Source organism: Mesoplodon bidens, assembly GCF_964165515.1.
Source record: "Mesoplodon bidens genome assembly, chromosome: 1".
In the NCBI taxonomy this organism is placed as follows: Eukaryota; Metazoa; Chordata; class Mammalia; order Artiodactyla; family Ziphiidae; genus Mesoplodon; species Mesoplodon bidens.
The window spans coordinates 193,973,686-193,998,391 of NC_138176.1; the positions used below are offsets into that span (position 1 = coordinate 193,973,686).

General features: G+C 36.9%; 1 protein-coding gene across 3 annotated transcripts in view; it reads right to left on the minus strand.

Moving 5' to 3' along the window:
• Positions 1-24,338, minus strand: part of MAPK10 (mitogen-activated protein kinase 10) — a gene marked incomplete at both ends in the record, with an annotated part of 170,796 nt that extends 146,458 nt beyond the window's left edge. For all 3 annotated transcript variants that reach the window (XM_081238356.1, XM_081238355.1, XM_081238354.1), the window contains one exon: positions 24,273-24,338. In XM_081238356.1, the coding sequence (XP_081094482.1) occupies positions 24,273-24,338 (66 nt within the window). The remainder of the gene's footprint in view (positions 1-24,272) is intronic.
• Between the last annotated feature and the right edge of the window lie 368 nt (positions 24,339-24,706).

A 24,706-nucleotide genomic window follows, 5' to 3' on the forward strand; every position in this document is an offset into this window, starting at 1 on the left:
ATCTGTGGGCATGTTTTGGTGTGCCACAATAATAGAAGATGTGGCTTATCAACCAATGCTGGTTGTCCTGCAATGAGTGGGACATTCCCCAATGAAATCCCACAATGAATAATTACATACTTACATCTTTTGAGTAGGTCAAAGCTTTAATTAGTAAAAAACAAAACAAAACTGGCTTTAATGTTCTGAGCCCAGAATCTAAACTAAAGGTCTTTGTATGGTTTTAATATATACTGACCTCCGAAAATCTAATTCTCACATAATCTGAAAGAAGATTTAAACCTCATTAGGCTCTGGACCTGTAGTTGGTAATAAAGCCATTTCCTTAGACATTTTTGGCATTTCATTTCTAATTAAAAAATTGAAATGGGAGTACAAACTAATTTGCCCTGTATGCTCTTGGATGAGGGACAGGCAGCATTAGTAATGAGGAGAATACAATGGGGACTTTGTGGACAAGGGTGGCAAAACCTACAAATCTAGTACAAGAACCTTAAGACCCCAGATGGGCTTGAGAGCAGAACAGTCGTGACAGGCACCAGCCTATGACTAGGAGACATATGCTAGCAACAATCCAGTACAAATGCACACAGACCTCAAAGAACAGAGTGGACTATAAATTAGGAATCTAGGTTGTTTGGACAGAGACTGAAAATTCAGGTAATTCACAAATACAATCATGAGAGGTCTGAAATCCAGGAGGCAGCCTATAAAGTACAGAATAGGAAATTAAACAACGCTATTAAGAAGCAGGGCATTGTGATCCCATTCATGGAGACTAAACAGGGTTTAGAATTTAGACAATGGGTGTGGACAATAGCAGAAACAAGAACATTATAACGATCCTTTATTTCAACTACAGTATCAGGAACTGTTCTCTACACCATTGTCCATTTCTAAGCTAGACTTTTTGAATGTATCAGTAAACTAACCCTACTAAAGTCATTTTTTTCCCTTGGCAAGGAAAGGTAAAAAAGCAACTGGAGCTAGACTAACAAAGGAACTTCATCTGTCAAGGTTAATTTGGTACAAAGTGCCCGACTTGCCATTTGTCATGTTCTGACCCTTCACATCCTGTACTACTCTAGTTTCTGACCACCCACAAAATTCTTAGCACACACTAGTCTCATCGAACCTAAGTAATCTATTTCCCTTTCCCCACATATTCTCTTCACCTCTGAAATGTTGCTATTCCAACTGCTTTGCATGTATGTAGTAATCATATGTAATGACCTTGATGTTCTAGACTTCTGGCACTGGAGATACAAAAAAAGATAAGTTCCCCCATCTAGATGGAGGCAGTAAAATAAGCAAGTAGTTAAAATATGGAAAATATATTTTATAACAGAATAAAGAAAAGATGCTAGGAGCAAACAGGGAGTAGCAACTAATTGTCTGCAGTCATTCATTATCATTAATGCATCCAACTACTATGTATAAAACAACCATGAATGCCAAGTCATGGTATAAAATTGGTAATGTTGGAAAGAGACTTGATTTGTGTTTTCTCTGGCTAACCATATGCCCAGTCCTCCCCTCTAACTTGTTCTCAGATGTGAGTGCACATTTGGACTACATGGGGAGCTTGATAAAATACAAATCACTGACAAAACCTTGGAGATTTGGATTCAGGTCTTCAGCATAGGTCCTGAGGATCTGGAGATTACTAGGCAGTCCAGGTGATTCTGATTTGAGGATCTGAGGATCTGACTTTGAGAAAGGCAGCATTAGAAAATCATTCTCACAGTGTGCTCCCTGGAGCATCAGTATCAGCATCACCTGTAGACTTGTTAGAAATGAGGCTGCTCACTCCCACCCCACACCTATTAAATCAGGAACTCGGGTCCAACATTCTGTTTTAATAAGGCTTCAAAGTATTCTGATGCATATTGAGAATAACACACTGGAGTGGAAGGACCGCCTGAAGCCTGTGAAATAGATCACATATCTCTGCCTGAGATATTTGGAAAGTAAAACACTTATTATGAAGCAGAAATAATATTTCTGCTTCTGCATCAGGGAACACACACTTGGTGTCTTTACGTATTGCCAAATTCCATTGTTCATGGCAAACACAAACTGGAAACCAGAGTCCTAGTTAGGACAAGGATTACCCTACATCTCAGATTCAAGTATTTGAAAGACATCTGCTGCTCCAGACTCAAGAACTAACGAAGTCTTGGTACTCAGGACAGGTCACCAGCTGGCCAAGTGCTATAATGGAGTATATCATTTCATCACAGCAATTGTTCACACACCTGAGAAGTACCCTGTAATTTTTCCCAGTGCATACCTGGAGCAGGACTTTTCATGTAATGGGGAAGTTATATACAGACTTGGTGGTAGTTTGGTAAAATGGTTAAAACAGTCATAGAGCTTAGACCAAGAGCAAAATTTTAGCTACAAAAGTATTCCCAGTCAAAAAGAAACAAATAAAAGCTATTCAAATGAATTATCTAATGCCCTGACACATTTTCTAAAATAAAAGCTACTCAGTGATTTTTTTATCCATTTGAAAGCATATAATTTCTCAGAATAAGATTAAAAATCATCATTGTAAAATCTGTGAATTCACACACACACACACACACACAAATTTCCTTCCTCAATTTCCATGCAGTCTTATCATGATTATAAAGTTCAAATATAAACTTTTCTCTAAAAATAAGCCTATGAAAATATGCCATTAAGCACACTATGGAAAAATATTATCAATGCTGAAGAGATTTTTCACCCGTTATATGTTTTAGTATATTCCTATTCAGATCACAGAACTGATGATTTGAACCCAAGACAGGAAGAATCAGAAATTCGTATTGGGAAGGCATGACTGGCCAATAGTTTAAGGCAGGGATTCTGAAGTTTTAATATGGATCAGAACTACCTGAGGAGCTTGTAAAACATAGAGTGTTGAGTCCCACTGAAAAGTTTCTGATTCAGTGGGACTAAGATAAGGCCAAGAGTTTGTATTTCTAACAAGTTCCACACTTCAAGAACCACTATTTTAAAGAACAGTAGATGCAAGAGATGTCACCATTCAAAAAAGGCTAGTTGGAGAGGCAAAAACTGGAGGAAATGCAGGTCAAACCAAGTAAACAAAGGATGTGGAAGTTAAAAATAGTGCCATGATGACTTTCCTTAGTATCAGCACCTCTATAAGCAGGCCCAGATGTCATTTTCCCTGGGATGTGTTTTCCTATCTCACAATTACAATAAAATGTCCAGTCAATTTTCTCTCAATTATCTCATGAAAATAAACATTCCATCATCTATTTATATTAAATTTATACTAAAACATATGGGAGGAATGTATGAAACTCACAAGTATTCATAAATGCTCATCAAAATGAAAAGTGTTTTTCCAGAGAAAAAATTAAGATGTTGATTAAATTAATTATAAATCAGAAATGTTATATTAAAAATGAAAAACATCACAGTGGTGACTTTTGGAGATCAATACTGCTCAAAATAACTACAGATTTAGAATAGTCTACTCTACCATTGATTCAAATTAATTTTAAAAGTAACTCATTCCCCCACTGAATATTAATCTTATATTTAAATGCCTCAATGATTTATTTTATATTGACATAATAAAATTTTCTTTGAAAACATTCAAAGCAAACTCATTTCCTCCCTGCCCCTCATCTCCCCAAAAAATTTTAAGCTAAATTCAAAGAAGACTTTATTGCTGCTGGCAGTTTGATAGGCAGAGAGGAAATCTGAATATAATCTGTTCTGTGAAAAGACAGCATATTACACAGACCTATAAGAAAGGGCTTGTGTCATGATTCCTATCATCAGTTCAGGTGCTAGCCCATAGCTATGGAGTTTGAAAAGAAAAATGTCCCACATTACTGATCTTATCCTGCAGGTGTCCAAAGCTTTGATTGCATTTTTCTCGGACTTAATAACCTGTATTTCACTCCCTCCCCATTTTCACCTGTGCATGACTGGCCTGTGTTACTGCTAGTCAGTTCCTGAGCAGGAAACATTAAGGTTTAAGAATTTTTAGATGTTAAGTTTCCTTAGTTTCTCTTGAATAAAACTTTCAGTTTCAGCTGAAAAGAGCACCAAGCCTGGATTAGTTCTGCACTTAACACCTATGAAACCAAGTCATTTTATTCCTTCATTCATTTATTATTTGTATTCTGTGTGGTTACAAAAAGGATTTGTGCAGCTCACCATAAAAGATATAGAAACAACAAAACCATTAAATCCAGCTTTAAGAATAAATGTCAAATAAAGCAGGCTGAGAGATGACTGTTTTACCAGAAGACTTAAGTTTTGAACATCTACTGTCTTGAGCACAAAAGTTAGTGTCATGCTTCCAGCAAGCCAAAGGAAAAACATGACAACAACAAGACCACAGTGAGTGGCAAGTTTTGATTCATTAATTTCATAAAGTATACCATACAGTAGTTCATAGGAAAGGTAAAATTTCTCTAGCACTCAACCCCGGGAAAAAATATTCAGTAGTTCTTTATATAATAACCCTGGAATCAAACAACAGGCAGTAGATACAGTATTTTTTCATCAAAGACATAGAAATATGCTTCATATGACTTATATGATATCAACTCTCAATAAGACAAGGGGAGAAAGAACGGTGAACCAGCATTAGTCACTTATCTAGTAAAGGTGAACTTTGTATTCTGTTAAATACTATATTTAACACTAACAGCAGATGAGGAAAGTGGCATACAGAGCTGTTAATTGGCTCAAAGTCTTGGAACTATTGATTAGTGGCACCAATTAACATGAATTAAAGTTTGTCCAACTCCAAAACATGTGTTCTTCTTTTACTAAACCATTCACTAGTTCAGCTAAAATAACTTAGAACAGTGATGTGGTTTTCTTATGATAAGGTGAGCTGTAGGAATAGAGCTTGAGAGAGATGAGTGAATAACATATCCTTCTCTTTCATTTATCAATTGTCCCAGCCTGGAGTTTGAACATAACACTAAACAATTCAGGGTTGAAGTAGACAATCTTGTGTTGTTGATGGAAAGCTGGATTTTCAGAGCTGCCTAGAATTTTTTAAATGTCTATTGAGCACCTACTATATGCCAGGGACTATTGAAGATGCTATGGATGTAACATTGATCTAGCTCAACAGGATAGCCAACATGAATTCGCTATAAAATGCCTCCCCAGAAAATGAACTGGTCAATCTGTTCGGTATTATTTTGTCGTTTGGATACTGAAAAGTATCTGACAAAAGTGGTGATTCTGCTTTTGACACAAATGATATTGAGCTCTTCAGTCTTACAGTTATGGCCAGCATGTTGAGTTGCTCTTGCCCCTCCAAGATTGTTATATAAAGTCAGCAGAAACAATGCCTGCTACTCTGTTTGTTATGGCAGAAAGGCATGTGTTCAATCCATTTAAAATCCGAATCAAATTATCTACATATTAGTTTTAAAGAGGGATATTTGAGACAATCCTTAAAGACATTAAGGATTAGATTTTGTTTTGTCCTGAGTATATTTTCCCCATTCAACTTCTTGAAGTGTTACTCTTCAAGGAGGATTACAGTGTGGAATCTACATCACTGTTATGTTGATTGGCCCAGAGATGGTTACTCTGTGGAATCAATGGCTTATTATAAATCAGTAATGCAGTAAAAACTCTAAGACTTACATTATGTTTAATCACAATTTTCAATTATGTGAAAAAGCACATAAGAATAATCAATAGTAGAGCAGGCAGGCATGGCTTCTGCCTGCCTGTTCTTTATATATAAAGGAAGACAGCTAGTACTGTTTGAATATCTACTAAGCACCAAGCTAGTATTAGGACCAGATGCTGTGCTAAGTATCTAATAAATCATTTCATGTAAGATTTAGTATTTTCATTTTGCACTTGAGAAATCCTAGAGTAAGGATTTCATCAAAGGGTAAAAATTCAGCTTTTATCTAAGAATCCTTAGTGTGAGGGCCTGGGCAAGCTTTTCACAATCTTAGCCCTAGTGTCCTTATTTACGGAATGAGGGCAGTACATGCATATCTTGGATAAATTGTGAGTTTTGTTCCAGATCACCACAATAAAGTGAGTCACACGAATTTTTTGGTTTCCCAGGGCATATACAAGTTAGACTTCAGGGCTTCCCTGGTGGCACAGTGGTTGAGAGTCCGCCTGCTGATGCAGGGGACACGGGTTCGTGCCCCGGTCCGGGAGGATCCCACATGCCGTGGAGCGGCTGGGCCTGTGGGCCATGGCCGCTGAGCCTGCACGTCAGGAGCCTGTGCTCCGCGATGGGAGAGGCCGCAGCAGTGAGAGGCCCCGTACCGCAAAAATAAATAAATAAAATAAAATAAAATAAAGTTAGGCTTAAACTATACTGTTGTCTGTTAAGTATAAAAAAATACATACCTTAACTTTTAAATATTTTATTGCTGAAAAGTGCTAACCATAATGAGCCTTCAGCGAGTCATAATGTTTTAGCTGGTGGAAGCTCTTGCCTCAATGTTGATGCTGCTGACTGATAGGGTGGTGGTTGCTGAAGCCTGGTGAGGCTGTGGAAATTTCTCAAAATAAGATAACAGTAAAGTTTGCCACATCGATTGACTTCCTTTTATGAATGATTTTTCTGTAGCATGCAAAGCAGTTTGATGGCATTTTACCCACAGTAAAACTTCTTTCAAAGTTGGAGTCAATCCTCTCAAATCTTGCTGCTGCTTTATCAACTAAGTTTATGTTATATTCTAAATCCTTTGTTGCCATTTCAACAATCTTCACAGCATAATCACCAGGAGTAGTTTCCTTCTCAAGAAACTACTTTCTTTGTTCGTCCATAAGAAGCAGCTCCTTATCTGTTAAAGTTTTATCATGAGACTGCAGCAATTCAATCACATCTTCAAGCTCCACTTCTAATTCTAGTTCTCTTGCTATTTCCACCATATCTGCAGTTACTTCCTCAACTGAAGTCTTGAACCCTTCAAAGTTATCCATGAGGGTTAAAATCAACTTCTTCTAAACTCCTGTTAAATTGATATTTTGACTTCTTCCCTTGAATCACAAGTATTCTTAATGACATCTAGAATGGTGAATCCTTTCCAGAAGGTTTTCAATCTACTTTGCCCAGATCCATCAAGGAATCACTGTCTATGGCAACTATGTCCTTACAATATGTCTTAAATAATAAGACTTGAAACTGGATATTATTCCTTGATCCATGGACTACAGAATGGATGTTGTGTTAACAGGCATGAAAACAACATTAATTTCATCTCCATCAGAGCTCTTGGGTGACCAGGTGCATTGTCAATGAGCAGTAATATTTCAAAAGGAATCTTTTTTCTGAACAGTAGGTCCCAACTGTGGGATTAAATTATTTGGTAAACCATATTGTAAACAGATGTGCTGTTATCTAGGCTTTGTTCCATTTTAGAGCACAAGTAGAGTAGATTTAGCATCATTCTTCAGGGCCCTAGAACTTTTTCAGTGGCAAATGGGCATTGGCTTCAACTTAAAGTTACCAGGTATATTAACCCCTAACAAGAGAGTCAGCCTGTCCTTTGAAGTTTTGAAGTCAGGCATTGACTTCTCCTCTATAGCTATGAAAGTCCTAAATGGCATCCTCTTCTAATAGACGGCTGTTTTGTCTATGTTGACAATCTGTTGTTCAGTATCCCCACCTTCATTAATTATCTTAGCTAGATCTTCTGGATAACTTGCTGCAGCTTCTACATCAGGACTTGCTGCTTCACCTTGCACTTTTATGTTAAGAAGATATCTTCTTTTCATAAATCTCATGAACCAACCTCTGCTAGCTTCAAACTTTTCTCCTGTAGCTTCTTCATTTCTCTCAGCCTTCATAGAATTGAAGGGAGTTAGGGCCTTTCTCTGGACTGGGTTTTGGCTTAAGGGAATGTTGTAACTGGTTTGATCTTCTGTCTAGACCACTAAAACTTTCTCCATATCAGCAATAAAGATGTTTCATTTTCTTATCATTTGTGTGTTCACTGGAGTAGTGATTTTAATTTCCTTCAAGAACTTTTCCTTTGTGTTCAAAACCTGGCTAACTATTTGGCACAAGAGGCCTAGGTTTTGGCCTATATCAGCTTTCAATGCCTTCCTCACTAAGCTTAATCATTTCTAGCTTTCAATTCAAAGTGAGAGATATACAACACTTCCTTTCACTTGAATCCTTAGAAGGCATTGTAAGATTATTAATTGGTCTAATTTCAATATTCTTGTGTCTCAGGGAATAGGGAGGCACAAGGAGAGGGAGAGAGACAGGGGAACAGCCTGCTGGTGGAGCAGTCAGAACACAAAACATTTATCAATTAAGGTCCTCATTTTAAATGGGCCCAGTTCATTGTGCCCCCCAAAATAATTACAATAGTAATATAAAATATCACCAATCACAGGATATAATAACAAATATAATAATAATTTAAAAGTTTGAAATACTGTGGGAATTACCAAAATGTGATACGGAGACTCAAAGTGAGCAAATGTTGTTAGAAAAATGGCACTAATAGAGTTGCTCAATGCAGGGTGGCCACAAAACTTCAATTTGTAAAAAATAGTACCTGTGAAGTACTATAAAGTGAAGCACAATGCAACAAGGTATGCCTGTAATCTACTTCTTTTGATTAGTGGGAAAGTTAAATATGATAATCTATGTAAAGCTCTTAGCATGGTATAAGCTTACAGGAAACTCTCAACAAAGCTGTTTGTTGTTGGGCTTCCCTGGTGGCACAGTGGTTAAGAATCCACCTAACAATGCAGGGGACATGGGTTCGAGCCCTGATCCAGGAAGATCCCACATGCTGTAGAGCAACTAAGCCCGTGCACCACAACTACTGAGCCTGCGCTCTAGAGCCCATGAGCCACAACTACTGAAGCCCGCGTGCCTAGAGCTCGTGATCCCCAACAAGAGAAGCCACAGCAATGAGAAGCCCATGCACTACAACAAAGAGTAGCCCCTGTTCGCCTCAACTAGAGAAAGCCTGCACACAACAATGAAGACCCAACGCAGACAAAAATAAATAAATAAAATAAATTTATTTTTTTAAAGTTGTTTGTTGTTATTATTATTACTAATACTACTACTACAGTTATCATTATTACTGAGAAGTTAGATAACATTTAAAGACATAGCTAATTAGTAGTTTTAGAATGTTTTTAACCAAAAGTTGGCCTGGGCCATAGTGCCATCCCAAGGCACTATGATACTATTATAAAATCAATGTATAACCAACAGGGTTCAGAATGGTCAGGTAATAAATTACTTTTCTGTGTTTTCATTTGTGGTGAAAACAGTTGCTCTGTGGTTACCCACATGCTCTACTACATTTCCCAGCTCCCTTGCAGTTCTGTTGGGGCCAAGTTGCTGTATCTGGCCAGTGGACTACAAGAAGAAGTGGCAGGTATCATCTAAATGCAGAGGCATTTAAGAGGTGTGCCTCTACAATCCACCTCTTTCCACACTGTGATGCCTTAACTGGACATCACAAGATGGCAGTTCCTGAGTCACAAGATGATAGAAGACAAAACTCCTAAGTCACCAGATAGAGGAGGGTCCTTACCAACCTGTTCTAGACTTTGTATAACAGTAAATAAACTTTTGTCTTAATAAGTTACTGAGATTTGAGGTCTATCCACTATTGCAGTATGTTTTTCACTCAATAAATATTTTTTTGGCCTTACAAGGTGTCAAGCAATGTTCTAAGCACTGAGAACATAAAGCTTCTGTCCTCATGGAGCTTAATACTAAATTGTCCCTTACAGGATCAAAGTAGAATGCCAGCTTCATTATCACAATGATCTAACTACTAAGCTAATCACCTTGAATTCTATGTACACTTTTGATCTGCATATCTGCAATTTGTCTTTAATAAAAAAAATGAAGTATAAAATAGGCAATAATAAGAGGTATTATATAATCAAGATGGGACAAAATTTCAAGGTTAATAAATAATGGTTAATTTTATTTATTTATTTTTTTTTTCGGTACACGGGCCTCTCACTGCTGTGGCCTCTCCCGTTGCGGAGCACAGGCTCTGGACGCGCAGGCCCAGAGGCCATGGCTCATGGGCCCAGCCGCCATGGCTCAAGGGACCAGCCGCTCCGCGGCACACGAGATCCCCCCGGACCGGGGCATGAACCCGCATCCCCTGCATCGGCAGGCAGACTCTTAACCACTGTGCCACCAGGGAAGCCCAATGGTTAATTTTTTAAAAATAATTTCTCAGGGTAGGAGGAAAAGGTTGTTTCATCATAAGGAGAATAAAAATTCATTTAAGAATCAAAATGTTTAAAGTGAGTTATCTGGATTTCACTGACTTATCTCTAAAATATGCTTTTGTTTTTTTGGAAGGGAAAATTGAAATGCTACATTTAAGAATATGGAACATCGGACCTTCAAGATGGTGGTGGAGTAAGACGTGGATATCACCTTCCTCCCTACGAATACATCAAAAATACATCTACATGTGGAACAACTCCTACAGAACACCTACTGAATGCTGGCATAAGATCTCAGACTTCCCAAAAGGCAAGAAAATCTCCATGTACCTGGGTAGGGCAAAAGAAAAGAGAGAGACAAAAGAATAGGGATAGGACCTGTACCTCTGGGTGGGAGCTGTGAAGGGGGAAAAGTTTCCATACATTAGGAAGGCCTTTCACTGGCAGAGACGGTGGGTGTGTGGGGGGGAAGTTTTGAAGCCATGGAGGAGAGCACAGCAACAGGGGTGCAGAGGGCAAAGCAGAGAGATTCCCACACAGAAGATCGGTGGCGAGCAGCACTTACCAGCCTGAGATGCTTGTCTGCTCACCCACCAGGGCAGGTTGGGGCTGGGAGCTGAGGCTCAGGCTTTAGAAGTCAGACCCCAGGGAGAGGACTTGAGTTGTCTGTATGAAGACAGAGTGAAGGGAGCTAGAGCAGCTCAGCTAGCTGGGAAAGAGTCCAGGAAAAGTCTGGACCTGTCAGAGAGGCAAGAGACCTTTGTTTTGGAGTGTGTGAAGAGAGGGGATTCCTTCCCAGTATGCCCACAGAAAGCAGAGCACTGCCTAAGCAGGCTCCAGAGACAGGTGTGAGCTGCAGCTATCAGTTCAGACAGCAGAGATGGGCATGAACTGCTAACACTGTGGCTGCTGCCAGCAAGAGTCCTGTGTGCAAGAGCAGGTCACTATCCATACCACCCTGGAGCATTTGCAGCACACCACTGCCAGGGTGAAAAGATCCAGGGACAACTTCCCTGGAAGAATACATGGTGCACCTCAGGTTGTTGCAACGTCATGCCAGCCTCTGCTGCCACAGGCTCACCCCACATTCCAATTATGACTACCATACTCCTCCTTCCCCTCAGCCTGAGTGAGCAAGAGATCCCTAATCAGCTGCTGCTTTAACCCCCTCCTGTCTGGGCAGGGAACAGACACCTGAGGGAGACCTACTTGCAGAGGTGGGGCCAAAACCAAAGCTGAACCCCAGGAGCTGTGCAAACAAAGAAGAGAAAGGGATATTTCTCCCAGCAGCCTTAGGAGCAACAAATTAAATACCCACAGTCAACTTGATAAACCCTGAAACTGAAAAATACCTGAATAGACAATGAATGTTTGCAAAATTGAGGCAGTGGACTTTGGGAGCACCTGTAGACTTGGGGTTTGCATTCTGCATCTAATTTGTTTCTGGTTTTATTTTTATCTTAGTATAGTATTTAGTGTTTATTATCATTGGTGGATTTGCTTATTGGTTTCATTGCTCTCTTCCTTTTTTATAATATATATTTTTTCCTTTTTCTCTTTTTCTGATTGTGTATGTGTATGCTTCTTTGTGTGATTTTGTCTGTACTGGTTTGCTTTTACCAATTATACTATGGTTCTGTCTGTTTTGTTTCTTTGTTTTCCTCTCTTCCTTTTCTTCTGAGCCATGTGGCTGGCAGCCAGGGCTCCAGCCAGGGGTCAGGCCTGAGTCTTTCAGGTGGGAAGGCCAAGTCCAGGACATTAGACCACAAGAAAATTCCCGGCCCCATGTAACATCAATTGGAAAGAGCTCTCCCAGAGATCTTCTTCGCAGCACGAAGAACCAGCTCCATCCAATGGCCAGCAAGCTCCAGTGCTCAACGCCTCATGTCAAACAACTAGTAAGACAGGACCACAACCCCAACCATTAGCAGAGAGGCTGCCTAAATTCATACTAAGTTCCCAGACACTGCAAAACACACCACCGGATGCAGCCATTCCCACCAGAAGGACAAGATACACCCCACCCACCAGAACACAGGCACCAGTACCCCCCACAAGGAAGCCTACATAACCCACTTAACCAACATCATCCACTGGGGGCAGACACCAAAAACAATGGAAACTACGAAGCTGCAGCCTGTGAAATGGAGCCCACAAACACAGTAAGTTAAAAAGAATGAGAAACCAGAAAAATATGCAGGATATGAGGAGCAAGGTAAAAACCCACCAGACCAAACAAATGAAGAAGAAATAGGCAGTCTACATGAAAAAGAATTCAGAGTAATGATAGTAAAGATGATTCAAAATCTCAGAAATAGAATGGAGAAAATACAAGAAACATTTAACAAGAATCTAGAAGAACTAAAGAGCAAACAAAAAGTGATGAACAACACAATAAATGCAATTAAGAACACTCTAGAAGGAATCCATAGCAGGATAACTGAGTAGAAGAACGGATAAGTGACCTGGAAGATAAAATAGTGGAAATAACTGCCAGAGAGCAGAATAAAGTAAAAAGAATGAAAAGAATTGAGGACAGTCTCAGAGACATCTGGGACAACATTAAATGTGCCAACATTTGAAGTATAGGGGCCCCAGAAGAAGAAGAGAAAAAGAAAGGGTCTGAGAAAATATTTGAAGAAATTATAGTTGAAAACATCCCTAACATGGAAAAGGAAATAGTCAATCAAGTGCAGGAACCTCAGAGAGTCCCATAAAGGATAAATTCAAGGAAAAACACACCAAGACACATATTAATCAAACTATCAAAACTTAAATACAAAAAAAATATTAAAAGCAGCAAGGGAAGAGCAACAAATACTATACAAGGGAATCTCCATAAGGTTAACAGCTGATCTTTCAGCAGAAACTCTACAAGCAAGAAAGGAGTGGCAGGACATATTTGAAGTGATGAAAGAGAAAAACCTACAACCAAGATTACTCTAACCAGAAAGGATCTCACTAAGATTCGACAGAGAAATTAAAATCTTTACAAACAAAAAAAAGTTAAGAGAATTCAGCACCACGAAACCAGCTTTACAACAAATCCTAAAGGTATTTCTCTAGGCAGGAAACACAAGCGAAGGAAAAGACCTACCATAGAAAACCCATAACAATTAAGAAAAGGGTAATAGGAACATACATATTGATAATTACCTTAAATGTAAATGAATTAAACGCTCCAAACAAAAGACATAGAATGGCTGAATGGATACAAAAACAAGACCCATATATATGCTGTCTACAAGAGACCCACTTCAGACCTAGGAACACAAACAGACTGAAAGTGAGGGGATGGAAAAAGATATTCCATGCAAATGGAAATCAAAAAAAAAAGCTGGAGTAACAATTCTGAAATCAGATAAAATACACTTTAAAATAAAGACTATTACAAGAGACAAAGAAAGACACTACATAATGATCAAGGGATCGATCCAAGAAGAAGATATAACAATTGTAAATATTTATGCACCCAACAAAGGAGCACCTCAATACACAAGGCAAATGCTAACGGCCATAAAAGGGGAAATCAACAGTAACACAATCATAGTAGAGAATTTTAACACCCCACTTTCACCAAAGACAGATCATCCAAAATGAAAATACATAAGGAAACACAAGTCTTAAAAGACACATTAGAACACACAGACTTAATTGATATTTGTAGGACATTCCATCCAAAAACAACAGAATACACTTTCTTCTCAAGTGCTCGCGGAACCTTCTCCAGGATAGATCATATCTTCGGTCATAAATCAAGCCTTGGTAAATTTAAGAAAATTGAAATCATATCAAGTATCTTTTCTGACCACAAAGCTATGAGGCTGGATGTCAATTACAGGAAAAAATCTGTAAAAAGCACAGAAACATGGAGGCTAAACAATATGCTAATAAATAACCAAAAGATCACTGAAGAAATTTAAGAGGAAATCAAAAAATGCCTAGAAAAAAATGACAATGAAAACACGGCAAGCCAAAACCTATAGGATGCAGCAAAAGCAGCTCTAAGAGGGAAGTTTAAAGCAATACAATCTTACCTCAATAAACAAGAAAAATCTCAAATAAACAACCTAACTTTACACCTAAAACAATAAGAGCGAAGAAAAAAAAATAAAGCTAGCAGAAGGAAAGAAATCATAAAAATCAGATCAGAAATAAATGAAAAAGAAATGAAGGAAACAATAGCAAAGATCAATAAAACTAAAAGCTGGTTCATTGAGAAGATAAAGAAAATTGATAAACCATTAGCCAGACACATCAAGAAAAAAAGGGAGAAGACTCAAATCAATAGATTACACATGAAAAAGGAGAAGAAAAAACTGACACTGCAGAAATACAAAGGATCATGAGAGATTACTACAAGCAACTATATGCCAATAAAATGGACAACCTAAAAGAAATGGACAAATTCTTAGAAAAGCACAACCTTCTGCGATTGAACCAGGAAGAAATAGACAATATAAACAGGCCAATCACAAGCACTACAATTGAAACTGTGATTAAAAACCTTCCAATAAAAAAAAGCCCAGGACCAGATGGCTTCACAGGCGAATTCTATCAAACATTTAGAGAAGAGCTAACACCTATCCTTCTCAAACTCTTCCAAAATACAGCAGAGGGAAGAACACTCCAAAATTCAATCTATGAGGCCACCATCACCCTGATACCAAAACCAGACAAAGATGTCACAAAGAAAGAAAACTACAGGCCAATAACACTGATGAACATAGATGCAAAAATCCTCAATAAAATACTAGCAAACAGAATCCAACAGCACATTGAAAGGATCATACACCATGATCAAGTGGGGTTTATTCCAGGGATGCAAGGATTCTTCAATATACTCAAATCAATCAATGTGATACACCATAGTAATAAATTGAAGAATAAAAACCATATGATCATTTCAATCGATGCAGAAAAAACTTTTGACAAAAATCAACACCGATTTATGATAAAAACCCTCCAGAAAGTAGGCACAGAGAGAACTTACCTCAACATAATAAAGGCCATATATTACAAACCCGCAGCCAACATCGTCCTCAATGGTGAAAAACTGAAACCATTTCCACTAAGATCAGGAACAAGGCAAGGTTGCCCACTCTCACCACTATTATTCAACATAGTTTTGGAAGTTTTAGCCACAGCAATCAGAGAAGAAAACAAAATAAAAGGAATGCAAACCGGAAAAGAAGAAGTAAAGCTGTCACTGTTTGCAGATGACATGATACTATACATAGAGAACACTAAAAATGCCACCAGAAATCTAATAGAGCTAATCAATGAATTTCATAAAGTTGCAAGATACAAAATTAATGAACAGAAATCCCTTGCATTCCTATACACGAATGATGAAATATCTGAAAGTGAAATTAAGGGAACACTGCCATTTATCATTGCAAGAAAAAGAATAAAATACCTAGGAATAAACCTACCTAGGGAGACAAAATACCTGTATGCAGAAAACTATAAGACACTGATGAAAGAAATTAAAGATGATACAAAAAGATGGAGAGATATACCATGATCTTGGCTTGGAAGGATCCACATTGTGAAAATACTCTAATACCCAAAGCAATCTACAGATTCAGTGCAATCCCTATCAAACTCCCACTGGCATTTTTCACAGAACTAGAACAAAAATTTTCACAATTTGTATGGAAACACAAAAGACCCCAAATAGACAAAGCAATCTTGAGAAAGGAAAACAGGGTGGGAGGAATCAGGCTCCCTGACTCCAGAGTATACTACAAAGCTACAGTAATCAAGACAGTATGGTATTGGTACAAAAACAGAAATACAGATCAATGGAACAGGAAAGAAATCCCAGAGAAAACCCATGTACATATGGTCCCCTTATTTTTGATAAAGGAGGCAAGAATATACAATGGAGAAAAGACAGCCTTTTCAATAAGTGGTGCTGGGAAAACTGGACAGCTATATATAAAAGAATGAAATTAGAACACTCCCTAACTCCATAGACAAAAAGAAACTCAAAATGAATTAAAGACCTCAATGTAAGCCCAGACACTATCTAACTCTTAGAGGAAAACATAGGCAGAACACTCTATGACATAAATCACAGCAAGATCCTTTTTGACCCACTTCTTAAGAAATGGAAATAAAAACAAAAATAAACAAATGGGACCTAATGAAACTTAAAAGCTTTTGCACAGCAAAGGAAACCATAAACAAAACGAAAAGACAGCCCTCAGTATGGGAGAAAACATTTGCAAATGAAGCAACTGACATAGGATTAATCTCCAAAATTTACAAGCAGCTCATGCAGCTCAATATCAAAGAAACAAACAACCTAATCCAAAAATGGGTGGAAGATCTCAATGGACATTTTTCCAAAGAAGATATACAGATTGCCAATAAAGACATGAAAAGATGTTCAGCATCACTAATCATTAGAGAAATGCAAATCAAAACCACATTTTGGTATCACCTCACACCACTGTGAATGACCATCAATAAAAAATCTACAAACAATAAATGCTGGAGAGGGTGTGGAAAAAAGGGAACCCTCTTGCATTGTTGGTGGGAATGTAAATTGGTACAGCCACTATGGAGACAAGTATTGAGGTTCCTTAAAAAACTAAAAATAGAACTACCATACGACCCAGCAATCCCACTACTGGGCATATACCCTGAGAAAACCATAATTCAATAAGAGTCATGTACCAAAATGAAGCTCTGTTTACAATAGCCAGGACATGGAAGCAATCTAAGTGTCTATCAACAGATGAATGGATATTACTCAGCCACAAAAAGGAACAAACTGAGTTATTTGTAATGAGGTGAATGGACATAGAGACTGTCATACAGAGTGTAGTAATTCAGAAAGAGAAAAACAAATACCGTATGCTAACACATATATATGGACTCTAAAAAAAAAAAAGGTTTTGATGAACCTAGGGGCAGGGCAGGATTAAAGACACAGAGGTAGTGAATGGACTTGTGGACACGGGGTGGGGAAAGGGTAAGCTGGGGCAGGGTGAAAGAGTAGCATTGTTATATATACACTACGAAATGTTAAATAGATAGTGGGAAGCAGTTGCATAGCACAGGGAGATCAGCTCGGTGCTTTGTGACCACCTAGAGGAGTGGGATGGGAGGGTGGGAGGGAGGTACAAGAGGGAGGGGATATGGGGGTATATGTATACATATAACTGATTCACTTTGTTATACAGCAGAAACTAACACAACATTGTAAAGCAATTATACTCCAGTAAAGATGTTAAAAAAAATCTCTGAATCAAAGTAGAACTAAAATATACATTCTTTTAAAAAAATATAGAACATTAAAGTCTTATTTTCATTTATACAATAAAGAATATTATTCTTAAATCCTATATGATATTATTTTCGTTCTCTCATTGCACAATTATAAAAAGATCTAATTTATACCTAAGTTTAGTAATTACACATTCTCCAACATCTTGGTTTTCTTCTCTTAAATATGTATTTTGTAACTACCTTGCCTTTTTTTAGAATGAACTAGAGATGTATCTAGTAAACAGCCAAATAAATATTCACCTTTAGAGAAGGTGAACAATAGAAGAGTTGAATGACTCATTCCTGATTAGTACTGATTTTAGAACTCAGAACAAAAGTGGACATTATTTTTCTTAACCTACTGAAAAATTCAGCCTTTGCTTATCACACACCACAACCTCAGAAAATGCCTGTGCAGAAAAGCAAAATCATCACTTAATATATTTTCTAAAGTCTTAACATCCAAAGGGTAATAAATTAAAGTAGTGTATTTAAGGAATTAGTTGATTTCTTAGGAACACTTATATAGATTAAAATGAAATCCACAATTTGGTGCTTTTCTGACAGAGCATTATTAACTATACACTGAAAAACCACAGATAATTCTGGGATATTTTACAGCATAACTATTTTGACAGATATAAGCAATAACTTCATTTAAACTGATTACTACCTCAACCATAATTAAACTCATAGTATTAAGCTACATTTACATTCAAGTCAAGATCATTCAAGAAGAAGTCAAATCCGAACTTTATGTGCTTCAAGCAAACCAGACACATACTCACATAAACTAATACAGAGAAGTTCATCGGTACAGAACCGAATCTTAAGTAGGACCTGTACATTTTTTGTTAGATAAGATTTAGTAACATAACTGAATCTATTTATTAACTGGAATAAGATAATAAATCTTAAGAAAAAAACTGCCCAAGATAGAAGACACAAATGTAACACTAAATTTACTCTTTTGAAATTTGCTGAAGAGTTAAGTTTTTATTTATTTAGAACAGCCATCATCTGTGGCTAGGAAAATTATTACATATACACACATAGTGCTTTTGTTATCCAGACATTAGAGTAGCAAAATAACATTTAGTTAACTAGTCAACTCATCTAGTAATATTTTATATCTATTATAAGAAAAGCATTGCTTTAACTAGAAAATATTCAACATGCTCAGTCTTGGCTATCATATCTAACAAGGTGCTATACCAAAAAACACTAAGACCTCAAAAGACACTGAAGAACAATTTTGTTAGTAAGAACTCTACAAAGAGACTGCTATTTCTGTCATATCCCCAGTAATATTTTAGACCTTATATATCACAACTGTCCTTTGGAATATATATAAAAGTCTTCTTTTTTTCCTACTGGTGACCAATAGAATCATAATCTTCTTTGCATTTAATCATAGTATTTTTTTCTTAGTTATATTTTGTTGCTACTCACTTCAGTCAAAACACTGTATAACCGATAGAAGATTTCAAAAAGTTCATAATGGGACTAGAGAAAGACCTTCTAGTATAATGGCTGAGGTTTCCAATCCCAGAATAAAATATAATTGAATTCTATCTTGGTAATTGATGGCACTCTAAAGATTAAATGAAATAAGATCTTAGTGAAGTCATCATACATAGTAAGCATTTGGTAAGTATTGGGGTGTTTTCTTTTCTCATTCATTATTGTTTAGCCCATAATTACAACTGAGGTTTTTAACTCAAAGCGGAATAGGTTTTCTTTATGTTTATAAGCCTAGCCACTCTCTACTGTGCTTTAGACTAGACAGTGTGTTCTTTGAGGAGAGTAACCATACTCACCCTGTATCCTTAATTTCTACCAAGTTACAGATACATGTTATAGGCACTGAGTAAAGATGTGTTGAATAAATGAATGATGGAACCAATCAATAATCAGTCGATGTGTAGATGTCTCCTTGCATAGACAATGTAAGAAGGCATGAAGAGTTTCTGTGTCCTAACAGAAAGAAGCCCACTGAGCTCAGTCCCTTTATTTGTAGTGTTACTTAGACTCATAATTGTTGATTCACTGATTTGAACCTTCTATCCCTCAGGCTTTCTGAAAATCAAGAAATTATTTTAAATGATTCATAACCAACTCATGCATCAGTAAACATATAGAGAGGACAATAAATTAATAACTTTACAGATAAATGTTAGACTAACACTGAGTTATGATTAGCAAATTAACCAAAATGCAATTAAATATATTAATATACACTTACAAGATTGTAAGATGTTGAGAAGTTGACTTGATTTTGAAAGGCAAGCAAATTTCCACTCAGAACACAGTGTTTTTCTGAGTTTTTATTTACCCTCTTTTACCCAAAAGCATTTGTTGAACATTTACCGAATTAAGATAGAATTCCAGGCTTGGAAGACAAGGATGAAGATGCCCTGGCCCTGCCCCAGAGGCAGTCACCATTGAGTGGGGAAATCACAAACCTGTATAACCAATGATAACACAAATCAGGATGTGGTAAATGCTGTAGACACCAGTGGGTGTGCATTAGGTTTCCCAACACACATTATCTCTCTGTGTATATATTTCTTATATTTCATGTGTATAAAGCCCTGTACTATTCAGTACAGCAGAGTTCCAAAAATAGCACTTTTCACAGATTCTTTTAAAAAATCATAGAGTGAAATTTAATAGTTCTGTCCTTCTTTATTTAATTGAGAAAAGCAGGCTAAGAAGGCTTACCTATTTCTCAGGAGGATCAAGAGCTTTTGCACTTTCAATTCCCTGTCAGTCTATATTTTTGTAAAGGATTCATACAAGTGCAAACTAAAGATTATTTTTTCATCATCTAAGACAAATTTCTCTCCAGAATATTACAAGAAACCTCTTGCCTGCAAAAGCTGCTTGATGTTTTTTAAAGAAAAAAGCAACAAAATTAATAGGAGTAGCTCAATGAATCTCAAATAATTCAACTAAGAAAAAAAGTTAATACTACTACAGATAATGTACATATTGACTGTTGATAAATAACTACCCAGGCAATTTTATTTTCTATATTTTATGAGATTTCTTACTGATAACAGTGAAAAAATTATAAATATGATATAATTTTTTAAAGCCACAGATTAAGACTCAAGAGACCTGAATTCTGGATACACTTGATCACTAATTGTTGACAAGTTACTTAAAGGTCTTTGCGTATTGTCTGTGTGGCAAGAAGTTGGAAGCAACCTAACCCTGCTGGAGATGGTGTTAAACACCACTGCATACCAAGAATCCATGAGATAACTCATGAAATGAGAAGCCTCCAAAGCACATAGCTTGAAAGGAAACTCAAGTAGATAATCCTGCCTCTAAAAATAAATACAGTATTTTCTTTAAATTTCTAGAATACTAAATGAGGCTCACAGCTACAGGAAAGAAAAAAATAAACATTATCATCAAATAAAAATTCTACCCTGGGCTTCCCTGGTGGCGCAGTGGTTGGGAGTCCACCTGCCGATGCAAGGGACGCGGGTTTGTGCCCCGGTCCGGGAAGATCCCACATGCCACGGAGCGGCTGGGCCCGTGAGCCATGGCCGCTGAGCCTGTGAGTCCGGAGCCTGTGCTCCACAACGGGAGAGGCCACAACAGTGAGAGGTCCGCGTACCGCAAAAAAAAAAAAAAAAAAAAAAAAAAAAAAAAATTCTACCCGGAAAGTAAATAAAGCACTCTGAGTCACAACTAGAAATATCCTGCTTGCTATGATGTTTTTAAGTTATAGAATATGCATGTATATTTTCTAGATATCAAAAGCTCATAGTAAGCAAAAAAATCAGAGTCATTAAGAAATGACTTCACTTCTCTTTATTCCTTTGCTTTAAAAGAACTCTTCCTAGAAATAGACATTCTGCATCTGTACCCAAATTTTGGGAGCTGATTTAAAAATAACTTCAACCTACATAAAAACTGTTTGGATTAAAAGTAATAGCTGAAGTTTTAAGACTTTTTATTGATAATTTTTGAAATTCAGACTTAATCTTGAAATATGTAAAAAATAAAGTTTTTTGTTTGTTTGTGGTTTGTTTCTTAAGTACTAATGCCCATGGTAAATGGCGAGGATCATGGACACTAAGGAAATGGCTCACAGTCATACAGCTTGCAAACGGTAGGCCCAGATATTTTAACCAGAAATTCAGGTCTGCTCATTTTTCACCAGGGCTCTATCACAGTTGCAATTGATTGCATTAACCAAACAGATATCATTCATTCATTAAGCAAATATTTGGTGCGAGCCCACACTCTGCCAGATACTATTCTTAGTGCTACAGTACAGCAGTGTGCAAAAGAGACAAAATCCCAACCATGTGTTGCTAATTGTTCAACAAATGGCTGGGGGTGAGAGAGAGGAGAGAACTTATCTGCTGTAATTGTTTATTTACACAATGTACATATTCCTATCATGACAAAGTTCAATCTACCAACTTGACATCATTGAACTTAAAGCTGAGAAGGGATGTGCACAATCATCTCTTGTGAGCCTATGTGAGCTCACAGCACACCACTGAAAAAGAGTACCTGCCCAACTGAAAAATGCATTCTAACAGAGAGAGAGAAGCAACGTGCTAGTTACATATATAGTGTATCAGATACCAAAAAGTGTTATGGAGGGAAAAAAATAGAAAGACAGGGAAGTTGGGTAGTCGGTGTGGGGTAGGCAGTGTAGATTAGGAAGGGGCAATTTTAAATAGGATAGGCAGGAAAGACTCCCTTAAAAATGACATTTGAGCCAAGTCCTGAAGGTGGTGAAGGCGTGAGCCAAGTGGATAATAAAGGAAGAGCATTTGAAGGAGGGGTGTCTCGGTGGCTACATGGCAAAGGCTTGTGTATTTATTTTAAGAATTTTTACCATAAGTGAAATGGGACGACATCTCACTTGACTGGAAGGTTTTTTTTTTTGTTTTGCTTTTTTTTGTTTTTAACCAAGGAGTGACATAATCTCACTTATATTTTTCAAATGTCACTCTTGCTGATGTTTTGAGAATAAACCATTTGGGGGTGAGCAAAAGTGGAAGCTCTTGCAATAATCCAGGTTTGGATCAGAATGGTGGTGGAGAAAACGGTGAGAAGTAGTGAGATTCCAGATATATTTTTAAAGTAGAGCCAACAGAATTTGCTGACAGATTGGATGCAAATTATTGTCCAAAAGATGATCCTGAAGATTTTGCTCTAAGCAATTGGAAAGATGGATTTAGCATTTACTGAATTAGAGCAGAGCAATTTTGGAGGAAAGCTCAAGGGTTTGGTTTGGTATATTATCATTTGCTATGCCTATTAGCCATCTGAGCTGAGATATAGAATAAGCAATTGGGTTTATGAGTCTGGTTTCAGGGAGAGGTTTGTATTGGAGATATAACTGGGGAGTATTCAAGATACTGATAATATTTAAAACACTAGGACTCAATGCGAGAACCAGAAGAGTGAATCTAAATTTATTTAAGATTTAGTTAGCTATTTAACAAAAATATCTTCCAGCACTGTACTCAGTGCTAGGCAAGTATTAGCTCACTTAATTCTCATAAACCTAGAAAGTAGGTACTATTACTTTTTTCCCTTTTTACAAATAAACCGAAGCACAGCAAGGTTAACTAACTTGCCTAAGCTCACAAGTAAATGGCTAATCAGTGACAGATTTGGAATTTCTAAACCAAGCTGTCCAGATCCAGAGTTCTAGTTAGAGAAGAGAAGTTATCTGAAAGTCTAAGGCTTTTGGCACTGCAAGAATTTACAGGTCAGGGAGATGAAACAGACAGTAAATCCCATTCATGGCACGTAACAAATTTTACTTTTCCATAGAAATTCTAACTACGCTCAGGGAGAATAGATTTACCAATGTTTTGTTTCCCTTTGTATTTTTATATATTTTCTATAATCAGTACATGTTACTTCTAGAATCAGAAAATATTGTATTAAAATAATAGAGGCTGCAGAGTTTTTCTTTAAACCTTGTTTCAAGGGATGCATGTCATTCTCTGTTTACAGCCCATCTTGATGAGAACATGCAATGAAAATCATTACAGAAAAAAAACAGAAGTGCTCTCAGCTTGGGGTATGAATAGAGTTACCATGAATTTTACTGGCCATATAAAAATTCCTGAGAGTAAAACTTAGCACTATTAATTATGTCATGACAACAGGCTTAAGTTAGAACTACCTAAACATACTTAGAGTAGGTACAGGTGCCCCAGCTGGGCTCTTTCTTAAGAATATCACTTGTATGAACACAGAAGTGCAGACTCTTATCTGGTCCATGCACAACACCTTCTCACTAGTGTTCACTGTAGGTTAAAGATACCTTTATTAGTCATTATTTTTGTTTTATATTTGTTATCAACTACTGGTTAGAACTGAACATCAGAAAACAAACTGAGCACTACCTACATATTATTATATTTCAGTACTAGAGATACTCTACTTGGGGCTCATCAGTTCTTGGATGAAAAATAATATCATAGACTTTAGCTAGTTTGAGAATAAAACCACATTTAAGGATTTGAAAAAGACATATTAATGATGTTAAATCTAGTAAGAAATAACTTTATACCGTGATCAAGTGCTATATTTATAAACATTAAAAAGAATTCTCTTCATTCCTATTCTAACATAAATGAACTGGGGGGAAAAAAGCATCTAGGTACCAGCTTCTACTTCCTAAGCTACTTTTAATATTACATAAACATTAACTTTAGTGTGGAACATTTGCTAGATGGGATGGCAAAATGGAAATACAAGCGAATATACTGTACCTTGTTTTACCTGTAAGGAACACACACCTGACAAAAGGCAATTTTCACATCCAAGGTTGGTTCACTGCAGTAGTACAATAAATGGAGGCTCATAAATACCTATAGAAAAAAATGGGGGCATGAATTTCCAAATCACCTAATTATTCATTATTGAATAGTATAAACTTTAGTATAATTTGAATTATACACAATGTTTCAAGCACTGCATATATTCAGCATAATACTTGTCCAGACCAGTACTAGGTACTTTTCACAAATTGTAAATATTAAATAATAAAATAAGGTTAAAAAATGTCCTATCTTCTATAGTGATCAATGTCATCACAATCATAAAGACCAGATATAAGAAACTGGATATACCTAATATGTTAAAGTTAAGTACATCCTATTATAGAGCACTTTCAGTTCTAGGCAACTAATTTTTAAAAATTCTCAAATCCATGCTCAAGAGGATATATATA